The following is a 27,847-nucleotide window of genomic DNA, read 5'->3' on the forward strand; positions in this document are numbered from 1 at the left end:
CTCCATAGTGGCTGTATCAATTTACATTCCCACCAAGAGGGCAGTAGGGTTCCATTTTGTCCACATCCTCTCCAGCATTTATTGTTTGTAGTTTTTTTGTTGATGGTCATTCTGACTGGTATGAAGTGATACCTCATTGTAGTTCTGATTTGCATTTCTCTAAGTGATATTGAGCAATTTTTTCATGTGTTTATTATCTGTATGTCTTCTTTGAAGAAATATCTTTTTCTGCTGCTCATTTTTTGATTGGGCTGTTCATTTTTTGATATTGAGCTGTATGAGTTGCATATATATTTTGGAGATTAATCCTTTGTCAGTTGCTTCATTTGCAGTTATTTTCTCCCATTCTGAGGGTTGTCTTTTAAAATTGTTCAGTCTTTCCTTTCTTGTGCAAAAGCTTTTAATTTTAATTAGGTCTCATTGATTATTTTTGTTTTTATTTCCAATACTCTAGAAGGTGAGTCAAATAGGATCTTGCTATAATTTGTGTTGAAGAATATACTGCCTATGTTTTTCTCTGAGAACTTTATAGTTTCTGGCCTTACATTTAAATATTTGATCCATTTTGAGTTTATTTTGTGTATGATGTTAGGAAGTGTTCTAGTTTCATTCTTTTACATGTAGCTGTCCAGTTTTCCCAGCACCACTTATTGAAGAGGCTGTCTTTTCTCCATTGTATATATTCCTGCCTCCTTTGTCAAAGATAAGGTGCCCATAGGTGTGTGGGTTTATCTCTGGGCTTCTTATCTTGTTCCATTGGTCTGTATTTCTGTTTTTGTGCCAATACCATACTGTATTGATGACTGTAGCTTTGTAGTATAGTCTGAAGGCAGGAAAGTTGATTTCTCCAGGTATGTTTTTCTCAAGATTGCTTTGGCTATTTGGGGTCTTTTGTGTTTCCATACAGATTGTGAAAATTTCTGTTCTAGTTCTGTGAAAAATGTCATTGGTAGTTGGATAGGGATTACATTGAATCTGTAGATTGCTTTGGGTAGTATTATCATAATATTAATTCTTCCAATCCAAGAACATGTTGTATCTCTCCATTTGTTTGTTTCATCTTTGATTTCTTTCATCATGTCTTATAGTTTTATGCGTAGAGGTCTTTCGTCTCTTTAGGTAGGTTTACTCTTAGGTATTTTATTCTTTTTGTTGCAATAGTTAATGGAATTGTTTCTTTAATTTCTCTTTCTTATTTTTTATTGTTAGTGTATAGGAATGCAAGGGATTTCTGTGTATTTTATATCCTGTGACTTTACTTTATTCATTGATTAGCTCTAGTAATTTTCTGGTGGCAACTTTAGGGTTTTCTATGTATAATACCATGTCATCTTCAAATAGTGAGAGTTTTATTTTTTCTTCTCCAATCTAGATGTTTTTTATTTCTTTTTCTGATTGCTGTTACTGGGACTTCCAAAACTTTATTGACTAATAATGGTGGGAGTGATTACCCTTGTCTTCTTCCTAATCTTAGTGGAAATACTTTTAGTTTTTAAACAGTGAGAATGTTTTCTCACTGTTTGTTGTATATGGCCTTCATTATGTTTAGGTAGGTTTCTTCTGTGCCTACTTTCTGGAGAGTTTTTAATTATAAATGAGTGTTGAATTTTGTTAAAGCTTCTTCTGCATCTGTTGAGATGATGGTATGCTTTTTATCTTTCAGTTTGTTAATATGGTACATCACATTGACTTGTGTATATTGGAGAAGCCCCTAACCCTAACCCTAATTTTTTTATGGCGGGATAAACCCCACTTGATCATGGTGTATGATCCTTTTACTATGTTGTTGCGTTCTGTTTGCTAGAATTTTGTTTTGGTTTTTTTCATCTGTGTTCGTCAGTGATATTGGCTTTAATTGTCTTTTTTTGTGATGTCTTCATCTGGTTTTGGTATCAGGGTGATAGTGGCCTTATGGAATGAGTTTGGGAGTTTCTCTCTGCAGTGTTCTTGAAGAATTTGAGGAGGATAGATGTTAACTCTTTTCTAAACGTTCAGGAGAATTCACCTGTGAAGCCATCTGATCCTGGGCTTTTGTTTGTTGGAAGATTTTTGATTGTAGTTTTGATTTCAGTGCCTGTGATTGGTCTGTTCATATTTCCTGTTTCTTCCTGGTTCAGTTATGCTCTTCCTGGAAGGTTATGCTTTTCTAAGAATTTGTCCATTTCTTCCAGATTGTCCATTTTATTGACATACAGTTGCTCCAAAGTCCACAGTCTCAGGCTGATCAGTTCAGTTCAGTTCAGTTCAGTCGCTCAGTCATGTCCGACTCTTTGTGACCCCATGAATCGCAGCATGCCAGGCCTCCCTGTCCATCACCATCTCCCAGAGTTCACTCAGGCTCACATCCATCGAGTCCGTGATGCCATCCAGCCATCACATCCTCGGTTGTCTCCTTCTCCTCCTGCCCCCAACCCCTTCCAGCATCAGAGTCTTTTCCAATGAGTCAACTCTTCTCATGAGGTGGCCAAAGTACTGGAGCTTCAGCTTTAGCATCAATCCTTCCAAAGAAATCCCAGGGTTGATCTCCTTCGGAATGGACTGGTTGGATCTCCTTGCAGTCCAAGGGACTCTCAAGAGTCTTCTGCAACACCACAGTTCAAAAGCATCAATTCTTCGGCGCTCGGCCTTCTTCACAGTCCAACTCTCACATCCATATATGACCACAGGAAAAACCATAGCCTTGACTAGACAGACCTTAGTCGGCAAAGTAATGTCTCTGCTTTTGAATATACTGTCTAGGTTGGTCATAACTTTTCTTCCAAGGAGTAAGCGTCTTTTAATTTCATGGCTGCAGTCAACATCTGCATTGATTTTGGAGCCCCCCAAAATAAAGTCTGACACTTTCTACTGTTTCCCCATCTATTTCCCATGAAGTGATGGGACCGATGCCATGATCTTCATTTTCTGAATGTTGAGCTTTAAGCCAACTTTTTCGCTCTCCTCTTTCACTTTCATCAAGAGGCTTTTTAGTTCCTCTTCACTTTCTGCCATAAGGGTGGTATCATCTGCATATCTGAGGTTATTGATATTTCTCCTGGAAATCTTGATTCCAGCTTGTGTTTCTTCTAGTCCAGCGTTTCTCATGATGTACTCTGCATAGAAGTTAAATAAGCAGGGTGACAATATACAGCCTTGACATACTCCTTTTCCTATTTGGAACCAGTCTGTTGTTCCATGTCCAGTTCTAACTGTTGCTTCCTGACCTGCATACAGATTTCTCAAGAGGCAGGTTAGGTAGTCTGGTATTCCCATCTCTTTCAGAATTTTCCACAGTTTATTGTGATCCACATAGTCAAAGGCTTTGGCATAGTCAATAAAGCAGAAAGAGATGTTTTTCTGGAACTCTCTTGCTTTTTCCATGATCCAGTGGATGTTGGCAATTTGATCTCTGGTTCCTCTGCCTTTTCTAAAACCAGCTTGAACATCAGGGAGTTCACGGTTAAGCCTGGCTTGGAGAATTTTGAGCATTGCTTTACTAGTATGTGAGATGAGTGCAGTTGTGTGGTAGTTTGAGCATTCCTTTGCATTGCCTTTCTTTGGAATTGGAATGAAAACTGACCTTTTCCAGTCCTGTGGCCATTGCTGAGTTTTCCAAATTTGCTGGCATATTGAGTGCAGCACTTTCACAGCGTCATCTTTCAGGATTTGAAACAGCTCGACTGGAATTCCATCACCTCCACTAGCTTTGTTCATAGTGACGCTTTCTAAGGTCCACCTGACTTCACATTCCAAGATGTCTGGCTTTAGATTAGTGATCACATCATCATGATTATCTTGGTCGTGAAGATCTTTTTTGTACAGTTCTTCTGTGTATTCTTGCCACCTCTTCTTAATATCTTCTGCTTCTGTTAGGTCCATACCATTTCTGTCCTTTATCGAGCCCCTCTTTGCATGAAATGTTCCCTTGGTATCTCTAATTTTCTTGAAGAGATCTGTAGTCTTTCCCATTCTGTTGTTTTCCTCTTTTTCTTTCCATTGATCACTGAGGAAGGCTTTCATATCTCTTCTTGCTATTCTTTGGAGCTCTGCATTCAGATGCTTATATATCTTTCCTTTTCTCCTTTGCTTTTTGCCTCTCTTCTTTTCACAGCTATTTGTAAGGCCTCCTCAGACAGCCATTTTGCTTTTTTGCATTTCTTTTCCATGGGGATGGTCTTGATCTCTGTGTCCTGTACAGTGTCACGAACCTCATTCCATAGTTCATCAGGCACTCTATCTATCAGATCTAGGCCCTTATTTCTCACTTCCACTGTAGAATCATAAGGGGTTTGATTTAGGTCATACCTGAATGGTCTAGCGGTTTTCCCTACTTTCTTCAATTTGAGTCTGAATTTGGTAATAAGGAGTTCATGATCTGAGCCACAGTCAGCTCCTGGTCTTGTGTTTGCTGACTGTATAGAGCTTCTCCATCTTTGGCTGCAAAGAATATAATCAAGCTGATTTCGGTGTTGACCATCTGGTGATGTCCATGTGTAGAGTCTTCTCTTGTGTTGTTGGAAGAGGGTGTTTGCTATGACCAGTGCATTTTCTTGGCAAAACTCTATTAGTCTTTGCCCTGCTTCATTCTGCATTCCAAGGCCAAATTTGCCCGTCACTCCAGGTGTTTCTTGACTTCCTACTTTTGCATTCCAGTCCCCTATAATGAAAAGGACATCTTTTTTGGGTGTTAGTTCTAAAAGGTCTTGTAGGTCTTCATGAAACCATTCAACTTTAGTTTCTTCAGTGTTACTGGTTGGGGCATAGACTTGGATAACTATGATATTGAATGGTTTGCCTTGGAGACGAACAGAGATCATTCTCTCGTTTTTGAGATTGCATCCAAGTACTGCATTTTGGACTCTTTTGTTGACCATGATGGCTACTCCATTTCTTCTGAGGGATTCCTGCCCGCAGTAGTAGATATAATGGTCATCTGAGTTAAGTTCACCCATTCCAGTCCATTTTAGTTCGCTGATTCCTAGAATGTCGACGTTCACCCTTGCCATCTCTTGTTTGACCACTTCTAATTTGCCTTGATTCATGGACCTGACATTCCAGGTTTCTATGCAATATTGCTCTTTACAGCATTGGATCTTGCTTCTATCACCAGTCACATCCACAACTGGGTATCCTGTAGCTGCAAGAGTGCCTTCCCTTCTTCTTTGTTCACATAGTCCCTGGAGCTTAGCTTTGATTTTGGTTCTACCTCTGTTGAAGCTTCAATACTTTGGCCACCTGATGAGAAGAACCAATCCATTGGAAAAGACCTTGGTGCTGGGAAAGATTGAAGGCAAAAAGAGAAGGGGCAACAGAGTATGAGATGGTTAGATAACATCACTGACTCAATGGACATGAATTTGAGCAAACTCCAGGAGATAGTGGAGGACAAAGGAGCCTGGCATGCTACAGTCCATGGAGTCACAAAGAGTCAGACACAACTTAACAACTGAATACCAGTAACAGCTGCTTGTAGGCAACCCTCTGGTGTCTGTTCCCTGCCAAGACAAGAGGGGGTCTGGTGTCTGTTCCCTGCCAAGACAAGAGGGGGTGAAAATAGCAGCTTATTATGGCTCACCTCTCAGTCGGGCTGGGGAGATGGAGGGGTATCGCAGACACAGTTGGGGTATGTGGGGAGTACCTGCTTCAGCAGAGGCCTGTGAGAAGTTGCTATAGTCTGAGGTGGTTCATACACTCCCCTAGGGCCAGCCATCCTGGAATGTGAAGCCAAGTGGGCCTTAGGAAGCATCACTATGAACAAAGCTATTGGAGGTGATGGAATTCCAGTTGAGCTATTTCAAATCCTGAAAGATGATGCTATAAAAGTGCTGCACTCAATATGCCAGCAAATTTGTAAAACTCAGCAGTGGCCATAGGACTGGAAAAGGTCAGTTTTCGTTCCAGTCCCACACAAAGGTAATGCCAAAGAATGCTCAAACTACCGCACAATTGCACTCATCTCACACGCTAGTAAAGCAATGCTTAAAATTCTCCAAGCCAGGCTTCAGCAATACGTGAACCATGAACTTCCAGATGTTCAAGCTGGTTTTAGAAAAGGCGGAGGAACCAGAGATCAAATTGCCAACATCCGCTGGATCATGGAAAAAGCAAGAGAGTTCCAGAAAAACATCTCTTTCTGCTTTATTGACTATGCCAAAGCCTTTGACTCTGTGGATCACAATAAACTGTGGAAAATTCTGAAAGAGATGGGAATACCAGACCACCTGACCTGCCTCTTGAGAAACCTATATGCAGGTCAGGAAGCAACAGTTAGAACTGGACATGGAATAACAGACTGGTCCGAATACGAAAAGGAGTATGTCAAGGCTGTATATTGTCACCCTGCTTATTTAACTTCTATGCAGAGTACATCATGAGAAACGCTGGGCTGGAGGAAGCACAAGCTGGAATCAAGATTGCCGGGGGAAATGTCAATCAACCTCAGATATGCAGATGGCACCACCCTTATGGCAGAAAGTGAAGAACTAAAGAGCCTCTTGATGACAGTGAAAGAGGAGAGTGAAAAAGTTGGCTTAAATCTCAGCATTCAGAAAACGAAGATCATGACATCTGGTCCCATCACTTTATGGGAAATAGATGGGGAAACAGTGTCAGACTTTATTTTTCTGCGCTCCAAAATCACTGCAGATGGTGATTGGAGCCATGAAATTAAAAGACTCTTGCTCCTTGGAGGGAAAGTTATGACCAACCTAGACAGCATGTTGAAAGGCAGAGACATTACTTTGCCAACAAAGGTCCGTCTAGTCAAGGCTATGGTTTTTCCTGTGGTCATGTATGGATGTGAGAGTTGGACTGTGAAGAAAGCTGAGCGCCGAAGAATTGATGCTTTTGAACTGTGGTGTTGGAGAAGACTCTTGAGAGTCCCTTGGACTGCAAGGAGATCCAACCAGTACATCCTAAGGGAGATCAGTCCTGGGTGTTCATTGGAAGGACTGATGTTGAAGCTGAAACTCTAATACTTTGGCCACCTGATGTGAAGAGCTGACTCACTTGAAAAGACCTTGATGCTGGGAAAGATTGAGAGATTGAGGGCTGGAAGAGAAGGGGACGACAGAGGATGAGATGGTTAGATGGCATCACCGACTCGATGGACCTGGGTTTGGGTGGACTCTGGGAGTTGGTGATGGACAGAGAGGCCTGGTGTGCTGCGGTTCATGCGGTCACAAAGAATCAGAGACTACTGAGTGACTGAACTGAACTGAAGGGTAGTTGGTCCCTGGCTGTGTGTCCCTTGTTAGAGCCAAGCCACATAAGTTCACAGGAAGGTGTGGACTGTGACCTCTTCCTGCTGACAGCTTGGTGGCAGCTGCTACCTTGGTTGGGACCGCAGTGGCAGTTTGTTCCCTGACTTGTCTTGCCGTGGTTTTGACGGTGGCCAGTTGGCCTGAGTGCCTCTCTCTGCGATCATAAGTTGCATTTGTGACTCCTGCCACCTCTGGCACTTGTGCCGTCTTTGGTGGTGGCTGGCCAGCGCATCTGCCTCTGGGGTCGCAGTCCACAGCTGGGGCTTGTCGCACCTATGGCACTCTTGAAGGCTGGGTCCTGTTGTTAGTTGAGTGCACAGTTTTTGAGGATCCCCACAGCAATGATCTCCTGTCTGTCTGTCAGGCCCAACTCCCTGGAGTCCTTCAGCTATGTTATACTAGCCACTTCAGAGTATCTTCACAGCAGTCAACCCCAGTCCTCTCCCTAGGGCCCAGCCCCCAAAGCCCTCAGCACCCCGCCCATACTGGCTGCAGCAGGGCATGCCAACAGCATCTTGGCTGGTAAGTGCTGGTCAGCAACAATCTCTATGGTGATTTCTCTCCATTTTACCTTCTGAGCACATGTTGCTGCATTCCCCTCCGTGGTTCCAAAGCTCTTCCCCAACCCTGCAGTGAGGGGATTTCCAAGTGTGCAGAACTTTTTCTTCTTCATGGTTCCCTCACCAAGGTGTAGGTCCCCATCCCAAATCCTTTGTCTCATTTTTGTCTTACAGCTTTTCCCCTGTCTCATTCTGTGGAGATTGGTTTGCCTTTTTGGAAGTCTGGGGTCTTGCCAGCTTTCAGAAGGTGTTCTGTAGGAGTTGTTCCATACGCAGATATGTTTTTGACATATCTGTGGGGAGGAAGGTGGCCTCTGTATTTTACTCTGCTATCTTGTGGGATCTCCCTGTTTAGTGTTCCTTAAGCTTCCTGGATCTGTGGTTTAGTATCTGACCTTAATTTGGGGAAATTCTGAGTCATTATTATTTCACATAATTCTTTGACTTCTGTTTTTCTCATCCTTCTGGCAATTGCATTATGTTTTGCATTATGTTTTTGTTACTCTTTTTGTAGTTGTTCCACTGTCCTTGAATATTGTCTTATTCTTTTCAGTCTTTGTTCTCTTTATGTTTTAGTTTTGGTGGTTTCAATTAACATGTCTTCAGACTCAGATTCTTCTTTAAAGTTGTGTCCAGCCTACTGATAAACCCATCCAAAGCATTCTTCGTTTCTGTTACAGTGTTTTTAATCTTAGTCTTTCTTTTTGTTTCTTTTTTAGGATTTCCATCTCTCTATTTACATCTGACCTTGTTTGTGCTCTAATTTATCCTTTAAAGCCCTTATATTAATCATAATTGTTTTAAATTTCTAGCTTGATAATTCCAACATTAGCACCATGTCTGATTCTGATGCATAGTCTGTCTTTTCAAATAGTAGTTTTTGCCTTTTAGTGTGACTTGTAATGTTTTCTTGATAGCTGGACACAATGTACCAGGTAAAAGAAACTACTCTAAATAGGCCTTTAGAAATGTGGTGTTAGGTGTGGCTAATAAGGGAAATATTTGTAGTTCCCTGATTGTGAAGTGCAAGTCTCTCAGTTGTGTCCGACTCTTTGCGACTCCATGGTCTGTAGCCTGCCAGGCTCTTCTGTCCATGGGATTTCCCAGGCAAGAATATGGAGTGGGTTGCCATTTCCTTCTCCAGGGGATCTTCCTGATGCAGGGATACATCCCGGGTTTCCTGCCTTGGAGGCAGATTCCTTACCATCTGAGCCACCAGGGAAGTTCCCTAATTAGGTCTCACTATTTCAGTCTGTGAACTTCACAAGTGTTTCTAATTTTTTCCTCCCTCTTTAGGTGGGAGAGGATGGCTAGAGTAGGTTGGAGTTTGGTATGTCCCTTCTCACACGTCAGTTATACTGTTAGTCTAGACTGATTACTTAGTTTATACTAGGGCAAGCCTTGCTGGAAAGAACAGAGGGCACTGATAAATTTCAAAATAGCACCTCTCTCCTACTCTGTTTGGGACATTTAAGAGGAAGTTTTTCCTATATTTATTGTGAGAATCTGGTTAAAATCTTGGAAATAAAACTTACAAGTCTGTGGGCCCCCTTTGACTGTGTTTCCCTGGAATTTTTAACTCCCAGACTTGTCCACACCAAGCCCCCAGCAGTTTGTCCCTTACAGTTCAGATTTTCTTGGCACTGATTTCTGTGTTAGTTTTTACTCTTGAATCTCTGCTCTGATAAGCCATGACTCCCTGTATTCCCTTGTATGTCTCTCCATCTTGGGGGCAGCAATGTGCCCTGTGCCCTCCTTTCTCACAGATACAGGAAGAGTTGTTGATTTTTTTTCAGTTGTTTTATTAATAGCTTTTTACTCTTCAGGACAAAGCAGTGACTTACTTCCAGGTTTCTTACATGTGGAATCAGAAATTGGTTCTATAATTTCCATTATATTTTCACATGGCTTTTATAGACTTTTATCATTTTTATATATCTTCATGATTAGTATTTTGATAACATAGGAGTCTCTTGAGTTAACATGCCTTATATAACTTAACAGTGGCTTTGTTTTTAGGAAACTTAAGTTAGTCACCTTGTAGGTTATTGTGTGTGTGTGTGTGTGTGAGCCACTCAGTCATGTCCAACTCTTTGTGACCCCGTGGACTGTAGCCTGCCATGCTCCTCTGTCCATGGATTCTCTAGGCAAGAATACTGGAGTGGGTTGCTATTTACTTCTCCACAGGATCTTCCCGACCCAGGGATTGAACCCGAATCTTCTGCACTGCAGGCACATTCTTATACCACTAAGCCACCAGGGAAGCCCAGGTTATAGTGTAATGAACATCTTTTTGTGTATAACAGTTTTTCTTTTCAGTGATTGTTCAGAATAAACTCCCAGAAGTGGTATCACTTTGTTTGAGAATGCACATCTATACAGGCGCCTACACAATGCCTTGATGCTTTCAAAAGTGTTTTATAAACTTAAATTGTAACTGGCAATGTGTAGATATATTAAGTTTATCACAGTTGCAGAGCTATGTCTGTTTTGCAAAAAAAAGTTCTTAGGAAAAGATTTGGACAGGAAGATAATTTATCTTTTGTTGTTGCATGAAATGTGCTCTGTCAGAACATTTGTTCTGTTCTCTCGGTTTACTTATTTATTTAGGCCGTGCTGGGTCTTCATTGCAGTGCATGGGCTTCTCTAATTTTGTTGTACGGACTCTAGAGCACACAGGCTCAGTGGCTACAGCACATGGAGTTGTTGCCCTGTGGCATGTGGGATCTTAGTTCCCCAGTCAGGGATCAAACCCCCATTTCCTGCATAGGAAGGTGGATTCTTAACCATTGGACCACCAGGAAGCCCCTCAACCTTTTTAAATAACCACAAATTTTACAGGTTATATCTGTTTTTGTGTTCTGGATTATTTGGATTTTTAACAGCCTGTTTACACATCTCAGTGGGCCAACCTGAATGTTGGGAGATCATAAATTTTGAAGAGCATAATCAGAATCATTTGATAAGCTAGTTGAGCCAATTCACTTAGAGATTCTAATGTTGACACTTGCTGACATTTCCTCCTGGCTGGAATTCCAGTTTGTTTCTCCCTTTCTTCTAATGGTTGGCTTCTTATATTGTAGAGAGGTTAGGTAAAATATGTCCTAGTCAGTAGTGATGTTTATTAGACTCTAGTCTCAGATCATGGTTATATAAAAAATAAGAGTCAGTAACTAGTGAGTAAGAATGTCCTTTTAATTCTGATTGTGGTTAGAGTAAATATGTAGTGGTGGCTTTGTCAGATTATGTGCTTGTATGTTATTGTTTGTTGTTTAGTTGCTAGTTGTATCTGACTCTTTTGTGACCCCATGGACTGTAGCCTACAAGCTCCTGTGTCCTTAGGATTTTCCAGGCAAGAATCTTGGAGTGGGTTGCTATTTCCTTCTCTAGGGCATCTCCTGACCCAGGAATCAAACCTGCATCTCATTGGCAGGAGGGTTCTTTACCACTGAGCCACCTGGGAAGGCAGGTGTTATTGTTAGTGAAAGACGATAATCTGAAGTTTTGGATTTCTTTAAATAAAATGTAATAACAGTATATAGTTTGTTAATTGATACAAACAGTTATTAGACACTTGTTATGTGCCCGGTACTATTCTAAATATTTTTCATGTATTATTTAACCGTCATAACAGACTTAAATGCTATTATCTCTGTTTTTCTTGTGTGTGAAATAAAACAAGTTTTATTAAATTATAGTATTTATATGAGAATTCTAATGTTAAGAGTATGTTTATATTTACTCTAGATACATGGTCATGCAGATTAAAAGACACAAAGAAAAAAGAGGGAGGGAGATTATCAGAGACCAGCACCAGTATCCAGGTTTAGAGGATAAATAGCCTGCTCAAAATTTTACAACTAAAAAGGCATGCAATCAAGAATTAAACCCAGGTAGTCTGGCTGTGGGGGCTTCCCTGGTGGCTCAGATGGTAAGAAATGTGCCTGCAACGTGGGAGACCTGGGTTCGATCCCTGAGTTGGGAAGATCCCCTGGAGAAGAGAACGGCAACCCACTCCAATAGAATTGCCTGGTGAATTCCATGGACAGAGGAGCCTGGCAGGCTACAAAGAGTCAGACATGACTGGGGTCGCAAAGAGTCAGACATGACTGAGGGACTTTCATTTCCTTCCTCAGTCTGGCTGTGGAGCTTCCCGTCTATGTAGTTGAGAACAGAATCCTTACTAAGTTCTTGTTTTCATGTTAATGTAATAGCAAAGCCTACATCTCTCCAGAATCTTTAGGAAATATGTTGTTCAGTCCTTCAGTCGTGTTCAACTCTTTGTGACCTCATGGACTGTAGCACACCATGCTTCTCTGTCCCTCACCATCTCCTGAAGTTTGCCCAAGTTCATGTCCATTGTGTCGGTGATGCCATCCAGCCATCTCATCATCTGACTCCCTCTTCTTCTGCCCTCTATCTTTCCCAGCATCAGGGACTTTTCCAGTGAGTCTACTATTTGCATCAGGTGACCAAAATACTGGAGCTTCAACTTCAGCATTAGTCCTTCTAATGAGTACTCAGGGTTGATTTCCTTTAAGATTAACTGGTTTGATCTCCTTGCTGTGCAAGGGACTCTTAATTAGGGAATACAAGATACTTTAAAAGACTGAATATTACAAAGAACTCATTTTGCATCATTACATGGTTTTGGTTCTCTTAAATTGAACACAAAGGATTAATCAACATCAACATTTTCTTGATGACTTAGTGATTTCATTAAGAATGAACAATCATGTTGTAAGAATGTCAATCTTCCATTTTATCCATTCTATTGATATATAGTGGTAGCTCATTTTAACTTGTATTTTCCTTATGATTAATGATCTTTTCTTATGCTTAATGATTATTCCAAAATTTTCTTTTGTGAAGGATTTATTCAGATCTGTTGTTCATTATTGACAAAATTAGATGGCTTGTTTTCTTACTATGGAGTATGGATATTTCATATACTTTGGATACAAGTCTTTTGTCAGATTATATATATTGTAAATATGTTCTCCCATTTTGTGACTTACCTTTTTCTTTTCTTTTTTACTTAAAAAATTTTTTTAATTAAAATTTTTTTTATTTTTTATTTTTGTAACAAAGAGAAGTTTTATATTTACTTTTTTCTTTCTGTATCATGTCTAAGCAAAATTTGACTACCTCTTGGTTACAAAGATTTTCACCTGTGTTTTCTTTTAGGATTTTTATAGTTTTAGCTTTTACATCTAGATACGTATTCCATTTTGAGTTAATTTTTGTATATAGTGTGAGATAAAGGTTAAATTGGAAAGCAGAGACATTACTTTGCCAACAAAGGTCCGTCTAGTCAAGGCTGTGGTTTTTCCAGTGGTCACGTATGGATGTAAGAGTTGGACTGTGAAGAAAGCTGAGTGCCGAAAAATTGATGCTTTTGAACTGTGGTGTTGGAGAAGACTCTTGAGAGTCCCTTGGACTGCAAGGAGATCCAACCAGTCCATTCTAAAGGAGATCAGTCCTGGGTGTTCTTTGGAAGGAATGATGCTAAAGCTGAAACTCCAGTACTTTGGCCACCTCATGCAAAGAGTTGACTCACTGGAAAAGACTCTGATGCTGGGAGGGACTGGGGGCAGGAGGAGAAGGGGACAACAGAGGATGAGATGGCTGGATGGCATCACCAACTCGATGGACATGAGTTTGAGTGAACTCTGGGAGATGGTGATGGACAGGGAGGCCTGGCATGCTGTGATTCATGGGGTCACAGAGTTGGACATGACTGAGCGACTGAACTGAACTGAACTGAAGGGTTAAAGCTTCATTTTTTTCCCTTATGGATATCCTGTTGTTCTGGTACCATTTGTTGAAAAGGCTTGTTGGTAGAAATCAATTGAAAAAAATTTGTGCATCTATTTCTGAATTTTCTATTACGTTATGTTTAATGAGCTTGTTTGGATTTTCATTGGGATTGTGTTGAATCAGTTTGGGGAGACTTGATATCTTATTTTCTGAATTATGTTGCTATTATTTTTTTCTCTAGTTTTTGTTAGAATTCACCAGTGATGAATGTCAGATGGCTTTGGATTTTCTGTATGGAGAGGTTTTTGATTACAGATTCATATTCTTTAATAGGTAAAAGGCTGTTCAGATACTCTTTTTCTTCTGTGTCAGTTTTCATAATTTGTGTTTTTCGGTGATTTTTTTTTTGTTTGTTTGTTTCAGTTAAGTCAGTGTTTCTCAGTCCTTTTTTCATTACTGTTCCCTGAAGGATCCTTTTTAGACTTTTTTTTTTCCTAGCCACCACTGTCCCCATGAAATTTTAATGCCATAGATAATGCTATATATCCTATTTATGTACTGACTTATACACCTGTACAGATTTCTTGGACTTTCAAGAACCAATTTTTGTCCACTTGAGGATGATATCATGCCAGTTGAGAATGCATGCTTGTTTGTCAAATTTATTGGCATAAAATTGTCCATGGTATTCTGTTGTTCTTTTCATGATTGTAGAATCTGTAGTGATATATCCCCTCTTATTCCTGTATTGTTAACTTACATGTTTTATTTTTCTTCTTAATCAGTCTAATCAGAGATTTATAAATTTTATTGACCTTTTCATGGAACCAAGTTTTGTTATTAATTTTTATTTTCTGTGTTGTACACCATCTTCTGTTTCATTGATATCTGCTCTCTATATTACTTTCTTCTTACTTTGGGTTAATTTTGCTCTTCATTATTTAGCTTATTAAAGAGGAAAGCTTGGATCTCTGATTTTAAATTTTTCTTCTTTTCTTATATGATCATGTAAAGCTATTCATATCCCTGTAAACATTGCATTATGTACTTCCACAGATTTTGACTAGGAAAAAAAGGTCTAGAAAGGATTCTTCAGGGAATAGTAATGAAAAAAGGACTGAGAAATACTGACTTAAGGTGAAGTCGCTCAGTCGTGTCTGACTCTTTGCGACCCCGTGGACTGTAAGCTACTAGGCTTCTCTGTCCATGGGATTCTCCAGGCAAGAATACTGGAGTGGATTGCCATTTCCTTCTCTAGGGGATCTTCCCGACCCAGGGATTGAACCCGGGTCTCCTGCATTGGAGGCAGACGCTGACTTAATTGAAATAAATTAAAAACATCATTGAAAAACATAACTTATGAAAACTGACACAGAAGAAAGAGAACATCTAAATACCTTATATCTATTAAAGAATTTGAATTTATAGTTAAAAAACCTCTCTATAAAGAAAATCTAAGGCCATCTGACATTCATTCACTGGTTAATTCTGATCTGTTTTAATTCTCATTAAGATCACTTTAAATTTATTTGGGTGCATTTTTTTATGTTGGAATTTAATCTTAGGGATCCCTCATCCTTACTGATTTTATTTTACTTTTTAAAAACAGGTTTAACATTTACCCATTTTATATACCAAAAGATATAGTCAAAGAAATGTTACTCCCTCCCTTATCCCTTCCACTTTGTACCCAACTACCTGTATATAACCATTTGAATTAGTTTCTAATTCATCTTTCTTGTGTCACTCTTTGCAAAAATTAGCATACTATATAAACTTTTGTGTATTGCTTCTGTTTTTTAGCTTAATACTGTATCTTTAAAATAATTATATTCCTAGAGCATAGATACCTTCCTTATTCTTCTTACAGTTTTATGTTTGAATACCAAAATTTATTCAAGCAGTGTCCTGTGATGGTCATTACGTGGATTCTATTGTTTTGCAAATTCAAACAATGCTGCAGTGAAAAATGTAGTACATATTTGGTTTTGTTGTCATTGTTTAGTTGCTAAGTTGTGTCCAACTATTTGCAATCCTAAAGACTATAGCATGCCAGGCTCCTCTGTCCTCCACCGTCTCCTGGAGTTTGCTCAGATTCTTGTCCATTGAACTGGTGATGCTATCTAACCGTCTCATTCTCTGTCACCCTCTTCTGCTTTTGCCTTCAATCTTTCCCAGCATCAGTCTTTTCCAGTGGGTTGGCTCTTCACAGCAGGTGGCCAAAATATTGGAGCTTCAGCTTTAGCATCAGTCCTTTCCTGAATATTCAGGGTTGATTTCCTTTAGGATTGACTGGTTTGGCCTCCTTGCAGTTCAAGGGACTCTCAAGAATCTTCTCCAGCACCACAGTTCGAAAGCATCAGTTCTTCAGTGCTCAGCCTTCCTTATGGTCCACTTCTCACATCTGTACATGACTGCTGAAGCAGGCTGGTTGGTCTACAGGTTACGGTTCTTGCCTCTGGCATGAGAGGTCCTAGTTTCAGGTCCCAGACGAGCCCCCAAGATGAAAGGTTCTTGCTGAGTCGTGAAAGACTCCGGGATTCTTGGCCTCCAGAGGAGAGGAATTCAGTCCGGGGCCAGTGACGAAGCTTGATCACTCAGAACTTTTGTGTGATAAAGTTTTGTTAAAGTATGAAAGAGATGGACAAAACTTCTGGCATAGACATCCAGAAAGGAAGAGTGCCCCCCTGCTAGCCTTTAGCAGTATGTTATATGCATATCAGCAAGCTGTTAATTAGAGAAAGGAGATGTCTCAGAGTGGCACCAGGCCCCTCACCCACAACATGCGTTTTGAGATAACATTGGTACCAGGTGAGTCATCCTGGGCCATAAAATGATTGACATGAATCTTTAAGTAAGACAGGTTTCCACATAAATATATAGTTTCATTAACATAGATTAAGAAAATAGTGTATAAGTAAAACATACAGGTCTGTTGAGCCTTTATCTGAATCTTAAGCAGAACAGAATTGAAGAGAGACAGAGTCTAGTATAAATACGTAGTTCATTAACATAGCTTAAGAAAACCGTTTCCATAAGAAAAATGCATTGGTTAGCTCAAGGTTTGAGAAAAGTTAAGTTCAGGTGGAACCAGGTGTCATCATGGCAACACAGAATTTTAAGGGAAACCTTTTAAATTTGTATAGAGAAGGGAATAAAATCTGACACTTGTGGTTTGTTTCCTCCTGCTGCTTAAAAGAGAGATTAAAAAAATGTCTAAGACTTGCAGCCTATTTCCTCTGTTTGGAGACCCCTGGCCTTCCTGCCTGTTACCCTCTCACTATTGCAAAAACCATAGCTTCACTATGCTCACCTTTGTCAGCAAAGTGATGTCTTTGTTTTTTAAATATGCTGTCCTGTGTATATTTATTTTTTTTTTAAGTTGAAAATATATCATTAAGAGTACATTGCTTGAATTGGGATTGCTGGGTCATATGTGTAGTTTGTTAGTCACTGTCAGAATCTTGTCCATAAGTATTATATAAAATGGCAATATTCTTTTTTATATTTATTAGCTAGAATAATTATCTTTTGAAGTATTATTTTTTTTATTTATTTTTAATTGGAGGATAATTGCTTTACAATGTTGTATTGGTTTTGCCGTACATCAGCATGAATCAGCCACAGGTGTACATATGTCCCCTCCCTTTGGAACCTCCCTCCCATCTCCCCCCCACCCCCCCAACATCCCACCTCTCTAGGTTGTCACAGAGCATTGGGTTGATCTCCCTGCATCATACAGCAAATTCCCAATGGTTATCTGTTTTACATATGGTAATGTGTATATTTCAATGCTACTCTCAATTCGTTCTACCCTTTCCTTCCCTCACTGTGTCTAACAAGTCTTTTCTCTATGTCTGCATCTCTATTGCTGCTCTACAAATAGGTTAATCAGTACCATTTTTCTAGATTCCATATATATGTGTTAATATACAATATTTGTTTTTATTTTTCTGACATACTTCATTCTGCATAACAGGTTCTAGGTTCATCCACCTCACTACAACTGACTTTGTTCCTTTTTATGGCTGAATAATACTCAATTATATATAGGTGAAAGTGAAAGTCACTCAGTTGTGTCCAACTCTTTGTGACTCCATGGACTATATAGTCCATGGAATTCTCCAGGCCAGAAAACTGGAGTGGTTAACCATTTCCTTCTCCAGGGGATTTTCCCAACCCAGGGATCAAACCCATGTCTCCTGCATTGCAGACAGATTCTTTACCAGCTGAGCCACAAGGGAAGCCCGTTACATATATGTGTGTGTATATATATATGTGTATATATATATATATATATATATATACACACCACACACACATATATACCACAGCTTTATCCATTCATCTGTCGATGGACATCTAGGTTGCTTTTGTGTCATGGCTATTATAAATAGTGTTGCAATGAACATTGGGGTACATGTGCCTTTTAGAATGATTTTTCTCAGGGTATATGCCCAGTTGTGGGATTGCTGGGTCGTATGGTAGTTTTATTCCTAGTTTGTTAGGGAATCTCCATACTGTTCTCTGTAGTGGGTGTATCAATTTACATTCCCACCAACAGTGCAAGAGGGTTCCCTTTTCTCCACACCATCTTATAACTCTTTAAAGAGAAGCTTCTTTTCATCTATTTGGTTATCTAGTAGTATAGCTTATATTGGAAGAATAAGACAAAAGCTTGATTCTCTATCCTTTTTTTTTTCCAATTTTCAAAATAATTGATTCATTGTTGATTGAATAACATATTGTTAACATTCTTCAACGGTGACCAATTAGTTTTTTTTTAAGTACTATTATGAACTTATAGATTTAAACTTATTTGTGTGTTAGTCAACCAGTTGTGTCTAACTCTTTGTGACCCCATAGACTGTAGCCTGCCAAGCTCCTCTGTTCATGGAGTTCTCCAGGCAAGAATACTGGAGTGGGTTGCCATTCCCTTCTCCAGTTAAACTTATTGTTTTAATTCATTGTATTTATTATCCTTGTTGATGTTCAATGGTCTCATTTTTGGCCATTGAGAACCTTTTAAGTTGGGTCTTAAGTTCTTTTGATATGACCCTAGTGGTGTCTGGTAGATTCTTTGCTCATAGATATGACAGATATTCTAATTCATCTTCTATTAATATGTTTCATTCTCCAGACTTGCAGTCAACTATTCCTCTCCAGGGTACCCCAGTTGCTTTTAATGGGAAATGCTGTTTGCAGATGACACTCAGGTCTTTAGAGATGTTCTTTTCTACTGTATAAATCAGAAGATTCTGAAAAGTAAAATTACTCTGGCTTGATGTTGAGCCTAAAGCAAATATGTATCAGTATGAAGTGGTAGGTATTGAAAAACCCTGGATTGGGAGGTAGTTCCTCCTATTCACTCACCAGATATTACCTGTCAGGAGCCAGGTACTCTTCTCTTGTGCTGAAGATACAACAGTGAAGAAAAGTAGGCAGAAACTCTGCCTTCATAGGAGCTCACAGTTTCGTTAATCCTGGACTCTTATAGCTGTTGCTACTGATCTTTACTGGTACCTTACCTTTTGGAGCTTTCCTTATTCACAAAATTGTACTAAGTGATCTTTAGTGTCTTCTCTTGAAAAGTTTAATAATTCTGTTTCTTGTCTACACACTTATTTATTGTTTGTGGTGTCACTCTCTCTCTTTTCCCTATCTTCTTACAGAAATGACAGAAGAAGAACAGTTTGCTCTGGCTCTCAAAATGAGTGAACAGGAAGCTAGGGAGGTGAACAGCCAGGAGGCAGAAGAAGAGGAGCTCTTGAGGAAAGCCATTGCGGAGAGCCTGAATGTAAATATGCTATGTTGAAAAAGTTTGTGAGCATTGATCAGCAATATTTTATTTCTGCAGTGTCATGGCTAATTAGGAACTAGCTGTAGTAAGTAGTTCATAGGGTTTTCAATTAACAGATATTTCCCATTATCATTTTTAAAATCTGTGTCAAATTGTGAACTCAATTTAGTGTTTTGTTAATTCTATATGGAAGAGTTCTCTACCTCACATATTTTCAGTCCATGTCTTAAGAGAACCATAGTATTTGGCAGCTTCTGAAAAGAGTTACTAAGTAATAAGAAACCAAAAGAGAGCAAGATAAGGTGCTTACTTTCCCTGTATTGTGGGGAAAACAAAGGAATGAGAACTAGAAGTAGGTTATGAAGAGACAGAATGAGCAGTATTAAAAATTTTCAAATAATATTACATTGTGATTTGAATATATGTAATTGAAGTTATTTTAAATGTGAAAGATATTTGCCAGTGGCAGATCCTGAGCCATCCTTTATGCCATTCGCTTTTCTATATTAGAAAAAGGTCTAGTATAGTGATCTAATACAGTGCTTTGTACATAGTAGGCATGTAGTGCACATTGTGGAATTTATTTGAATCGAGCATCTACGTTTTGGAGAGGAGAATCACTTAGGGACAGTGGACTCCTCTTTTTGTACTTCCTATGACCCTTCATGTATAGCTATCTTAATAATAAACCTGGTCTGGTGTGGGATCACTTGTTTCAGAGTTGCCGGCCTTCTGATGCTTCTGCTACCAGATCTCGACCTCTGGCCACTGGACCATCTTCACAGTCCCACCAACAGAAAACCACAGACTCTGGGACCACTGAAGGCATGTCTCCCTGTTCTGGCTCCTTCTTCTCATCAAGCATAACCATATCAGAGGGATATCATGCTGAGAGTAGATATACAGAAATGTCCAGAATCCCTTTGGTGGTGTTAAAGAGGTTAAATCAGATAGTAGTTGAGTTCTCACTAATATCCAGCATACTTTTATCTCCCAGGAGAAGCCAACTTTTGGTTAAACCCAAAGATGAGCCTTTTTTACCCACATTATGTAATTCTTGATAAGTGATAACTTACCAAACCCTCTTAATAAAAAATGGTTTGTCCTTAGCCCTACTTTTTCTCAAATACCTACAGGCATATGGCAGCTGGTACCTCCATCACTGTTTAAAGGCTCACATATCAGTCAGGGAAACGAGTCTGAGGAAAGAGAGGAGCCTTGGGACCACACTGAAAACACTGAAGAGGAGCCGGTCTCTGGCAGCTCAGGAAGCTGGGACCAATCAAGCCAGCCAGTGTTTGAGAATGAGAACGTTAAATGTTTTGACAGATGTACTGGCCACTTGGCTGAGCACACACAGTGTGGGAAGCCACAGGAAAGTACTGGGAGGGGTTGTGCTTTTCACAAAGCTGCCCAGGGTAGGGGGGACACATCTAGGCACTGTCTACCTACCCCAGCAGATGCCAAAGGTCTCCAGGACATTGGGGGCACTGTACACTACTTCTGGGGTATTCCATTCTGCCCTGATGGAGTAGACCCTAACCAATATACCAAGGTCATTCTCTGCCAGTTGGAGGTTTATCAAAAGAGCCTGAAAATGACTCAGAGGCAGCTCTTAAAAAAAAAAGGTTTTGGGGAACCAGTGTTACCTAGACCTCCTTCTCTGATCCAGAATGAATGTGGCCAAGGAGATCAGGCTAGTGAAAAAAATGAAGGCATCTCAGAAGATGTGGGAGATGAAGACAAAGCGGAGGGGCAGGAGTGTAGGGCATCTGTCTGGCACTCAGAAACCAAGGATTTCCAAGAAAGTCCAATTAAAAGCTTGAAAGAGAAACTTTTGTTGGAGGAAGAACCAACAACCAGTCATGGTCAGGTAAGGGTCAGTGATGCTGTGATTAAGGATGATTTATTCACAGATTAAACAAGGTTTATTTTAGCTGGTTATTTTGTGTTGCCTTCTCCTCTCGACTTTTAAAGTAGCACATATATGCTCACTCTGAAAAGTTAGGAAAGTACAGAAGAGTGTAAAGAAGAAAAAATTGACCATAATACCAGCACCAAAAGGCAATCATTATTACTTCTATGCATATAAAGTTATTTTTTCTTGTAAATTTTTCAACAAAATGAAGGCTTTTCTGTATAAACTTTGTTCTTTCTCCTACTTAATAGCTTACCTTAGATCTTTTCCTATTCCTTATGCATTCTTGAAAACATTATTGTATCAGATGTATGCATCAGTTTATTTTTTGTTTTAAACTATGTATTTCTAAAAAGTTAAGTTTTTGAATAGATAGTAATGTTCAACTGACTCAAAATTCAAAAAGATATAAATAAAATTTGTCTTCTATCCCCATCCCCAGCCAACCAGTTCCCCTTCCTGGAGTCAATATTTATTACTGTTTTCTAGTGCATCATTCTGAGGATTTCATGTGATGCAAACAATGTGTATAGATACTTTTCCTCACCTTTTACACAGCTGATAGCATACTCTTCATTATTCTGTACCTTGCTTTTTTCATTTACTGTCTCTATGGGATCATTTCATAACAGTACATAAAGAATTTCTTGTTTTTCTTTTGGAGGGACAATGTGTAATACACTATGTATGAATGAGTTTATTGTATCTAGTGTTCCTATTGGTGGACATTTAGGTTGTTTCCAAAATATTACTATTACAAACACTACTGCAGTGATTATTAACTTTTTTTAATTGGAAGAGGATTATTACTTCTGTGCATAAGATGTTTCATCTACATGGGAGATTTTATAGGGTAACTTGTTGATATAATTGGTAGATCAAAGTATATATGTATTTACAATTTTGATAGCTGTTCCTAAATTGCCTTCTATAGAGGTTGTATGAGTAGCAGCTTTCCCCATACCCATACCAGTACCTTATTGTCAGGACTTCTTGATCTTTGCCAGTCTGAGGATGAAACACAGTGGTATCACAGTGCAGTCTTAATTCTCACTTTTCTTATGTATGCTTGAGACCCGTTTGTATTTCCTTTTTTGTCTGTTTACATCTTACGGGCATTTTTCTTTTATATCAGTCTTTTCTTAGTGGTTTATAGACATTCTTTATGTATTAGGGGAAGTGGTCCTCTGTGATAGGAAGTACAGGTAGTTTTCCAGTTGACTTTTTTACCTCACATAATCATGTGTTTCTGATTTTTGCTTGAGATTGTCAATAATTTACTGAAAACGATTCCCTATTTGGGCACATTTGCCTTTTAAGTCTTTTTCTGAGATACCTAGGTTATATTATATAGATATATATTTGTATATATGGTAGGTTAAACTTATGTTCTGTTTTTTCTCTGAGTAGTAACAATCATATAATTACAAATTCTTTATAAACTATAATTTTCAAGGGTATAGAATATTTTATTACTGTACTGCTTTGTGTTACTGTTTCTCTTATTGGACTCCTGAGGTTTTGGTTTTGTTTTACAGTCATGCTATTTTTTTTTTTTTTTTTTTGTGGTCTTTCTTAAGGGTTCAAGAAATGGTAGTGATGAGAAATTTCATTGCATTGTGTAGAGAGCATGGATTTGGAGTTTGAATTTTTATTTTAGTGTTTTAGTAACTGCCTTTGAGAAGGCCATTTAACTTCTGAATCTCAGTTTTAAAATATCTATAAAATGAAAGTAGTTATTCATATCTTTCAATAGTTTTAGTGAATAAAGTGAATTCTGTAAAATGCCTAGTATAATACTTAGGAGATAATAGGCACTCAATAAATGGTAGTTTTCTCTAAGGGACCAGAAGGTTATTGATTGAAAATATATATGGAAATTTTTCTTCCCTAGCAGCCTTCTTCATCCATGTTCTAGAAAGATCGCTGTGTGGAAAGATAAAGCATTTTTCTTAACAGTTCTTCCAGTGATTTGCCTCTCTTCCAAAGGAAAGTTAAGTTATGCTTATGATAACATTTTGTTTATCCATTGTGATTCAGAGATGCTGCTTCTTAAAAGAATAAATTAAGTCCACAGAGTGAATGTTTAATATTTTACTGTAATTCAAGTTGTTGGCTTAAAAGATCCCAGGGGCTGGAGTTTTAGAACATAGACTTGTGACAGGTTCTGAGGTTTTAAACCAGTGCCTTTAGAATAGGCTGGAAGTGACTAGAACCTAATAGCTGGCTTTTTAGTTGAAGTTCTCTAACTTCATGAACAGGCCACCAAATACTACACATAGTATTATTATTTGGTACTATTTGGCTACAAGAAACCAAATCAAGCTAGCTTAATTTAAAAAAAGGACTCGATCATAAAAAAGATAGGTTCTCATAAATTCTCAAACAGAATGGTAAACCAAGCCTAGATAAGGTACTAGGTTTAGAAAATTCATCCCTGCCTCATAGTTATATCTGCTTCATTTTTCTCTCTGCAAACTGGCTTCCTTTGCTTCTCTGCTATACATAGTAGGTGGAAGACATTGATCCTACAGTTCCCAAAGGTAAATACAGGTTACAGGAGATTATTCTCTCCAAATTTCAACTTCAAACTTCTAGGAAATGACTTACAGCCCATATGGAGTTAGTCATCCTCCCCAGCCCAGTTGTCTGTGGCCCAAAGGGGCTATGATCCAAATTGTACAAATGGCTATGAGCCTACTGCTATGCTACCATTCAAGGGGAGTGAGGAACAGTCCTCAGTAAAAGGAGATCAGGTAGACAACCTAGCAAATACTCAGTTTAGTCACTAACATTAATTTTAGAAATCACTTAGAACTTGAAAAATGCCAAAAAGTGTAAAGAACAAAGTTGAAAGTATCCACAGTCTTACGATCCAATGATGTATTCCTTCATCTTTTTTCTATACCTATTTTTTCTGTAGTGAGCATATTACTATATTTTTATATTTTAACTTAACATACAAACATTTTCTGATGTTAAAATTACTTATCTTATTTTTAATGGCTGCTTATGAGTTTACCATAATATTTAAATTATTTTCCTATTGAATATTTCAGTTGTGATAAACATCTAAGTAAAACTTTTATTTATTTAATTACACTAATTTGTGTCTTTAGGGATAGAGAACCAGAAAGATACTGGGTTAAAGAGTTATGAATGTAGAAAAGAAGACCTACTGTTTATTGCTAAATTGCTTTTAAGAAAGGTTGTTCCAATTTGTACTATTTCCTTCCAGCAGTGTATGAAAATGCCTAGTTCACTGCAGTCTTGCCAATGTAGAATAGTATCTTTAAAAAACAAAGAGAAATTAATATCCTAATTCTATCAGCAAACAAGGAAAATCTTGCAATTGTAATTTCACATCTTGGTCTTTGGCTTTCAGGAACTGGGTAGAAAGAGTTTATGTGCTTGTTAAACATTTTCAGTGGCTTTGTATCACCGACTCAATGCACATGAGTTTGAGCAAACTCTGGGAGATAGTGAAGGACAGGGAAGCCTAGTGTGCTGCTGTCCACGGTGTTGCAAAGAGTTGGATGTGACTTAGTGACTGAACAACAGCATGACTTTGCTGGAACTGCCCATATTTGAGACTCCTTGGTTAATAGAGATAGCAAGAGTCCCAGAAATAAGGACTCAGAGAAATATTTACCCTGGGGCAAATTACTTACTCTATACGAAGGTTGCAAAAACTTTGTATAGACTAAGCAATTTGAATCAGAAGATAACTGGTTTCTGGCATCACTGCAATTATAGAGAAGATTTTAATGAAGATGGAGGGGTCATCTAAATGGCTTTACAGCCGGTAGAAGAAGGGTAGTATATTGATATGGTCACTACTTTTCAGGGTCTAATCTTTGATTTTTAGTCCAGGTACTGGGATTTCTTTCCCAGGTTGTGTGAAAATGTGAGAACTGACTATGACTAACCAAATATCAAGCTGGTATGTATACCAAATCTCTGTTACTTTATTGTGGAAGAGAGACATTTTCATTGACCAGAATACAAATACACCATCATACCTTTTTCAAGGTTGAAGGATCTGGAAGGCTGAAATAATCATCAGAAAATGGAAATTTTAAGGTTTGGTTTAACTAGGCTGTGAAAAGACCTAATAAGTACCAGTGCCCGACAGCAGAGGACATTCTGTGGTGATCAGATGATGTGTATGTCTATTTGCTTTCACTTGCAGATCACGGTTTTGAAGCCACTGCGTGATTCTGGGTCTTTGGATTTTTCTTTTTTATTTGTTGCAAACTGTCCATTTCCATTAGCATATTTGTTCATGCGGAGTACAACGTCTTGATTAGGCCACAGGTTCCTTAGTGAAAGTTACATTCCTGTCATGCTTCTCTGTTCATTTTGATTAGTCTAATCACATTTTGTTCGCTTGTTTTGCTGTCTTATTTTCATATTCTGAAAGAACCTTACTTTGCCTCTGTGTTTAGATCACTGCCTTTGAGGTGTAAGTTTAGAAATTAAAAATGATTTATTGAATAAAGACAGTTTTGGGATTCTATATTGACATGGTTAGGAAGAAGATCATTTGGAGTCAGAAAGGTTCAGGCTCCACTTTGAACAACTCTATGATTTTGGGGAGATAATTTAACCTGTTGAAGTTTCACATTCCTCATTTTTAAAATAATTTAATAGCTTCTACTTCAGAAGGTTCTTGTGAGGATTAAAGGATAATACGTGTAAAGTGATTAGCATAGGCCTGACACATAATAGGTGTAACAATAATTTAAAAAAAAATTAGACTGAAAAAGGTTGAGATGTGCTTTAGCCTAACGTAGAGGTGGCAGTATCTCATAACTTGTTGGTTAGTGCCTTATTTGTTTCTGAAGCCTGAGTCTTGATTGGCTAGTCATTCTAATAAAGTAAAATTCTATTAAATGGACACCAGGTGTCAGTATTTACCTTTTGGTGTTTTTTTTAGATAACAGGAACAAAACAGTGTTTTGTAACCATTGAGTTCAAACAAAAAGATAAAGTATTTATTACTGTTGTATTTTAGTCCTTTTGACAGTTTTGTTCAACCCTGCTTTTTCATGATGACTACATTCCCAATCATTGTACAGCTTTATCTTCTCTTTGACTGAGGACTCATCTAGGCTGTTCTTGTTTGTTAGTATATTCCATCATTTACTTGAGAGATAGAGAGGTGCCTAACTTGTTTAGGTTATTTATATTCTGTTAGGAGACCCTGAAAACTTCAGCTTTATATCTGTTGGAAGAAGCTTCACAGCCCAGGTACTTCCTCAGAAGTACCCCTAAGTCAGCAGTAGCTGCTTTTCCCACACTTTTACATGCACCTATATTTAACGAGTTAACATTTGCACCAACTCTATTAATAGTCAAAAAAATAATTTTTTCCTTATCCGATCCCTATTTGTGTTTCTTAAAAGATATCTTTTGTAGCTAAATATTAACCATATGGCAGATTCATAGCAAAAGGAATCTTTATAACCTTTTCTTTTGGATAGCCTATTTATGTCTTGGTTCTACCAAGAGATACTTCTTTCCATTGAGAGCTGAACTTTTCTCTGTATTTCTTCCTTCCACAACAACAGCTTCATAATTGCTTTTCTGAAATCATAATTCATTTGACTCACTAATATTTATATGCCTTGTGTTTTACACAGTGCATTGTATATATTATCTTGTTTAATTCTCACAGTAACACTGTGAAGCAGGTTTTAATACTATTTTAAGATGAGGAAACAGATTTAAATGTTACTTATCCAGGATTAAAAGTTAATAGGTCATTCACCTGTGATTTAAATTCCAGTGTTCTGATTCCACAGAATATGTTCTTTTTACTTAAAATCACTGACTTTTGTAAAATGTTTTATTCTTATTACTATGTGCTGAGTGTTAATGTTGAACAATTACTATTTTTTTTTAAAGGAAGAAAAACCAGTTCATTTGTGCCTATATATTTAGGATGTTACATCTTTCTTTACAGTCTTCCCAAGGACTCTTTGTCGAAGAAACTTCTGAAGAAGGAACTTCTGTACCTGCCTCACAGAGGTGAGATAAATATTATTGTGGGTCTGAATTCTCCTCTGATAGTACCAGAATAAAAGATAGCCACATGAGTGAGACTGTATAGGAACAGCTTTCCCAGGGACCTTTTAGCTCTTTTATACACACAGCCAAAGAGAAATCGTTATCTTCCAGTTCTCAAATATGCATCTCATAGAAGCCTAGTGAATTAGGGTGGAAGAGATCTTAGAGGTTTACTTGTCTAACGGAACTATCTTGGCACAAATTCCATCTACACTATTCCTGAAAAGAGGTCACATCCTGCTACTGTCTTAACAACATGCACTTCCTATGCCAATAACAAGGCTCTAGAATGATTTCTAAATCAAATCCCTTATACAGTGGAAGTGAGAAATAGATTTAAGGGACTAGATCTGATAGACAGAGTGCCTGGTGAACTATGGACGGAGGTTCGTGACATTGTACATGAGACAGGGATCAAGACCATCCTTATGGAAAAGAAATGGAAAAAAGCAAAATGGCTGTCTGAGGAAGCCTTACAAATAGCTGTGAAAAGAAG

The 27,847-nt window shown here is 38.4% G+C and overlaps 1 protein-coding gene across 3 annotated transcripts in view; it reads left to right on the forward strand.

Annotated features, from left to right (window-relative positions):
- UIMC1 (ubiquitin interaction motif containing 1) overlaps positions 1–27,847 on the forward strand; it is a 133,432-nt gene that overhangs the window by 44,462 nt on the left and 61,123 nt on the right. For 2 of the 3 annotated variants that reach the window (XM_040240486.1, XM_040240487.1), the window contains exons 4-7: positions 19,234–19,358; positions 20,081–20,186; positions 20,498–21,234; positions 27,248–27,312. In XM_040240486.1, the coding sequence (XP_040096420.1) occupies positions 19,234–19,358; positions 20,081–20,186; positions 20,498–21,234; positions 27,248–27,312 (1,033 nt within the window). The remainder of the gene's footprint in view (positions 1–19,233; positions 19,359–20,080; positions 20,187–20,497; positions 21,235–27,247; positions 27,313–27,847) is intronic. The other variant, XM_040240489.1, reaches the window with a different exon arrangement.

This window comes from Oryx dammah, unplaced genomic scaffold, assembly GCF_014754425.2.
Source record: "Oryx dammah isolate SB20612 unplaced genomic scaffold, SCBI_Odam_1.1 HiC_scaffold_5, whole genome shotgun sequence".
NCBI classification, from domain to species: Eukaryota; Metazoa; Chordata; class Mammalia; order Artiodactyla; family Bovidae; genus Oryx; species Oryx dammah.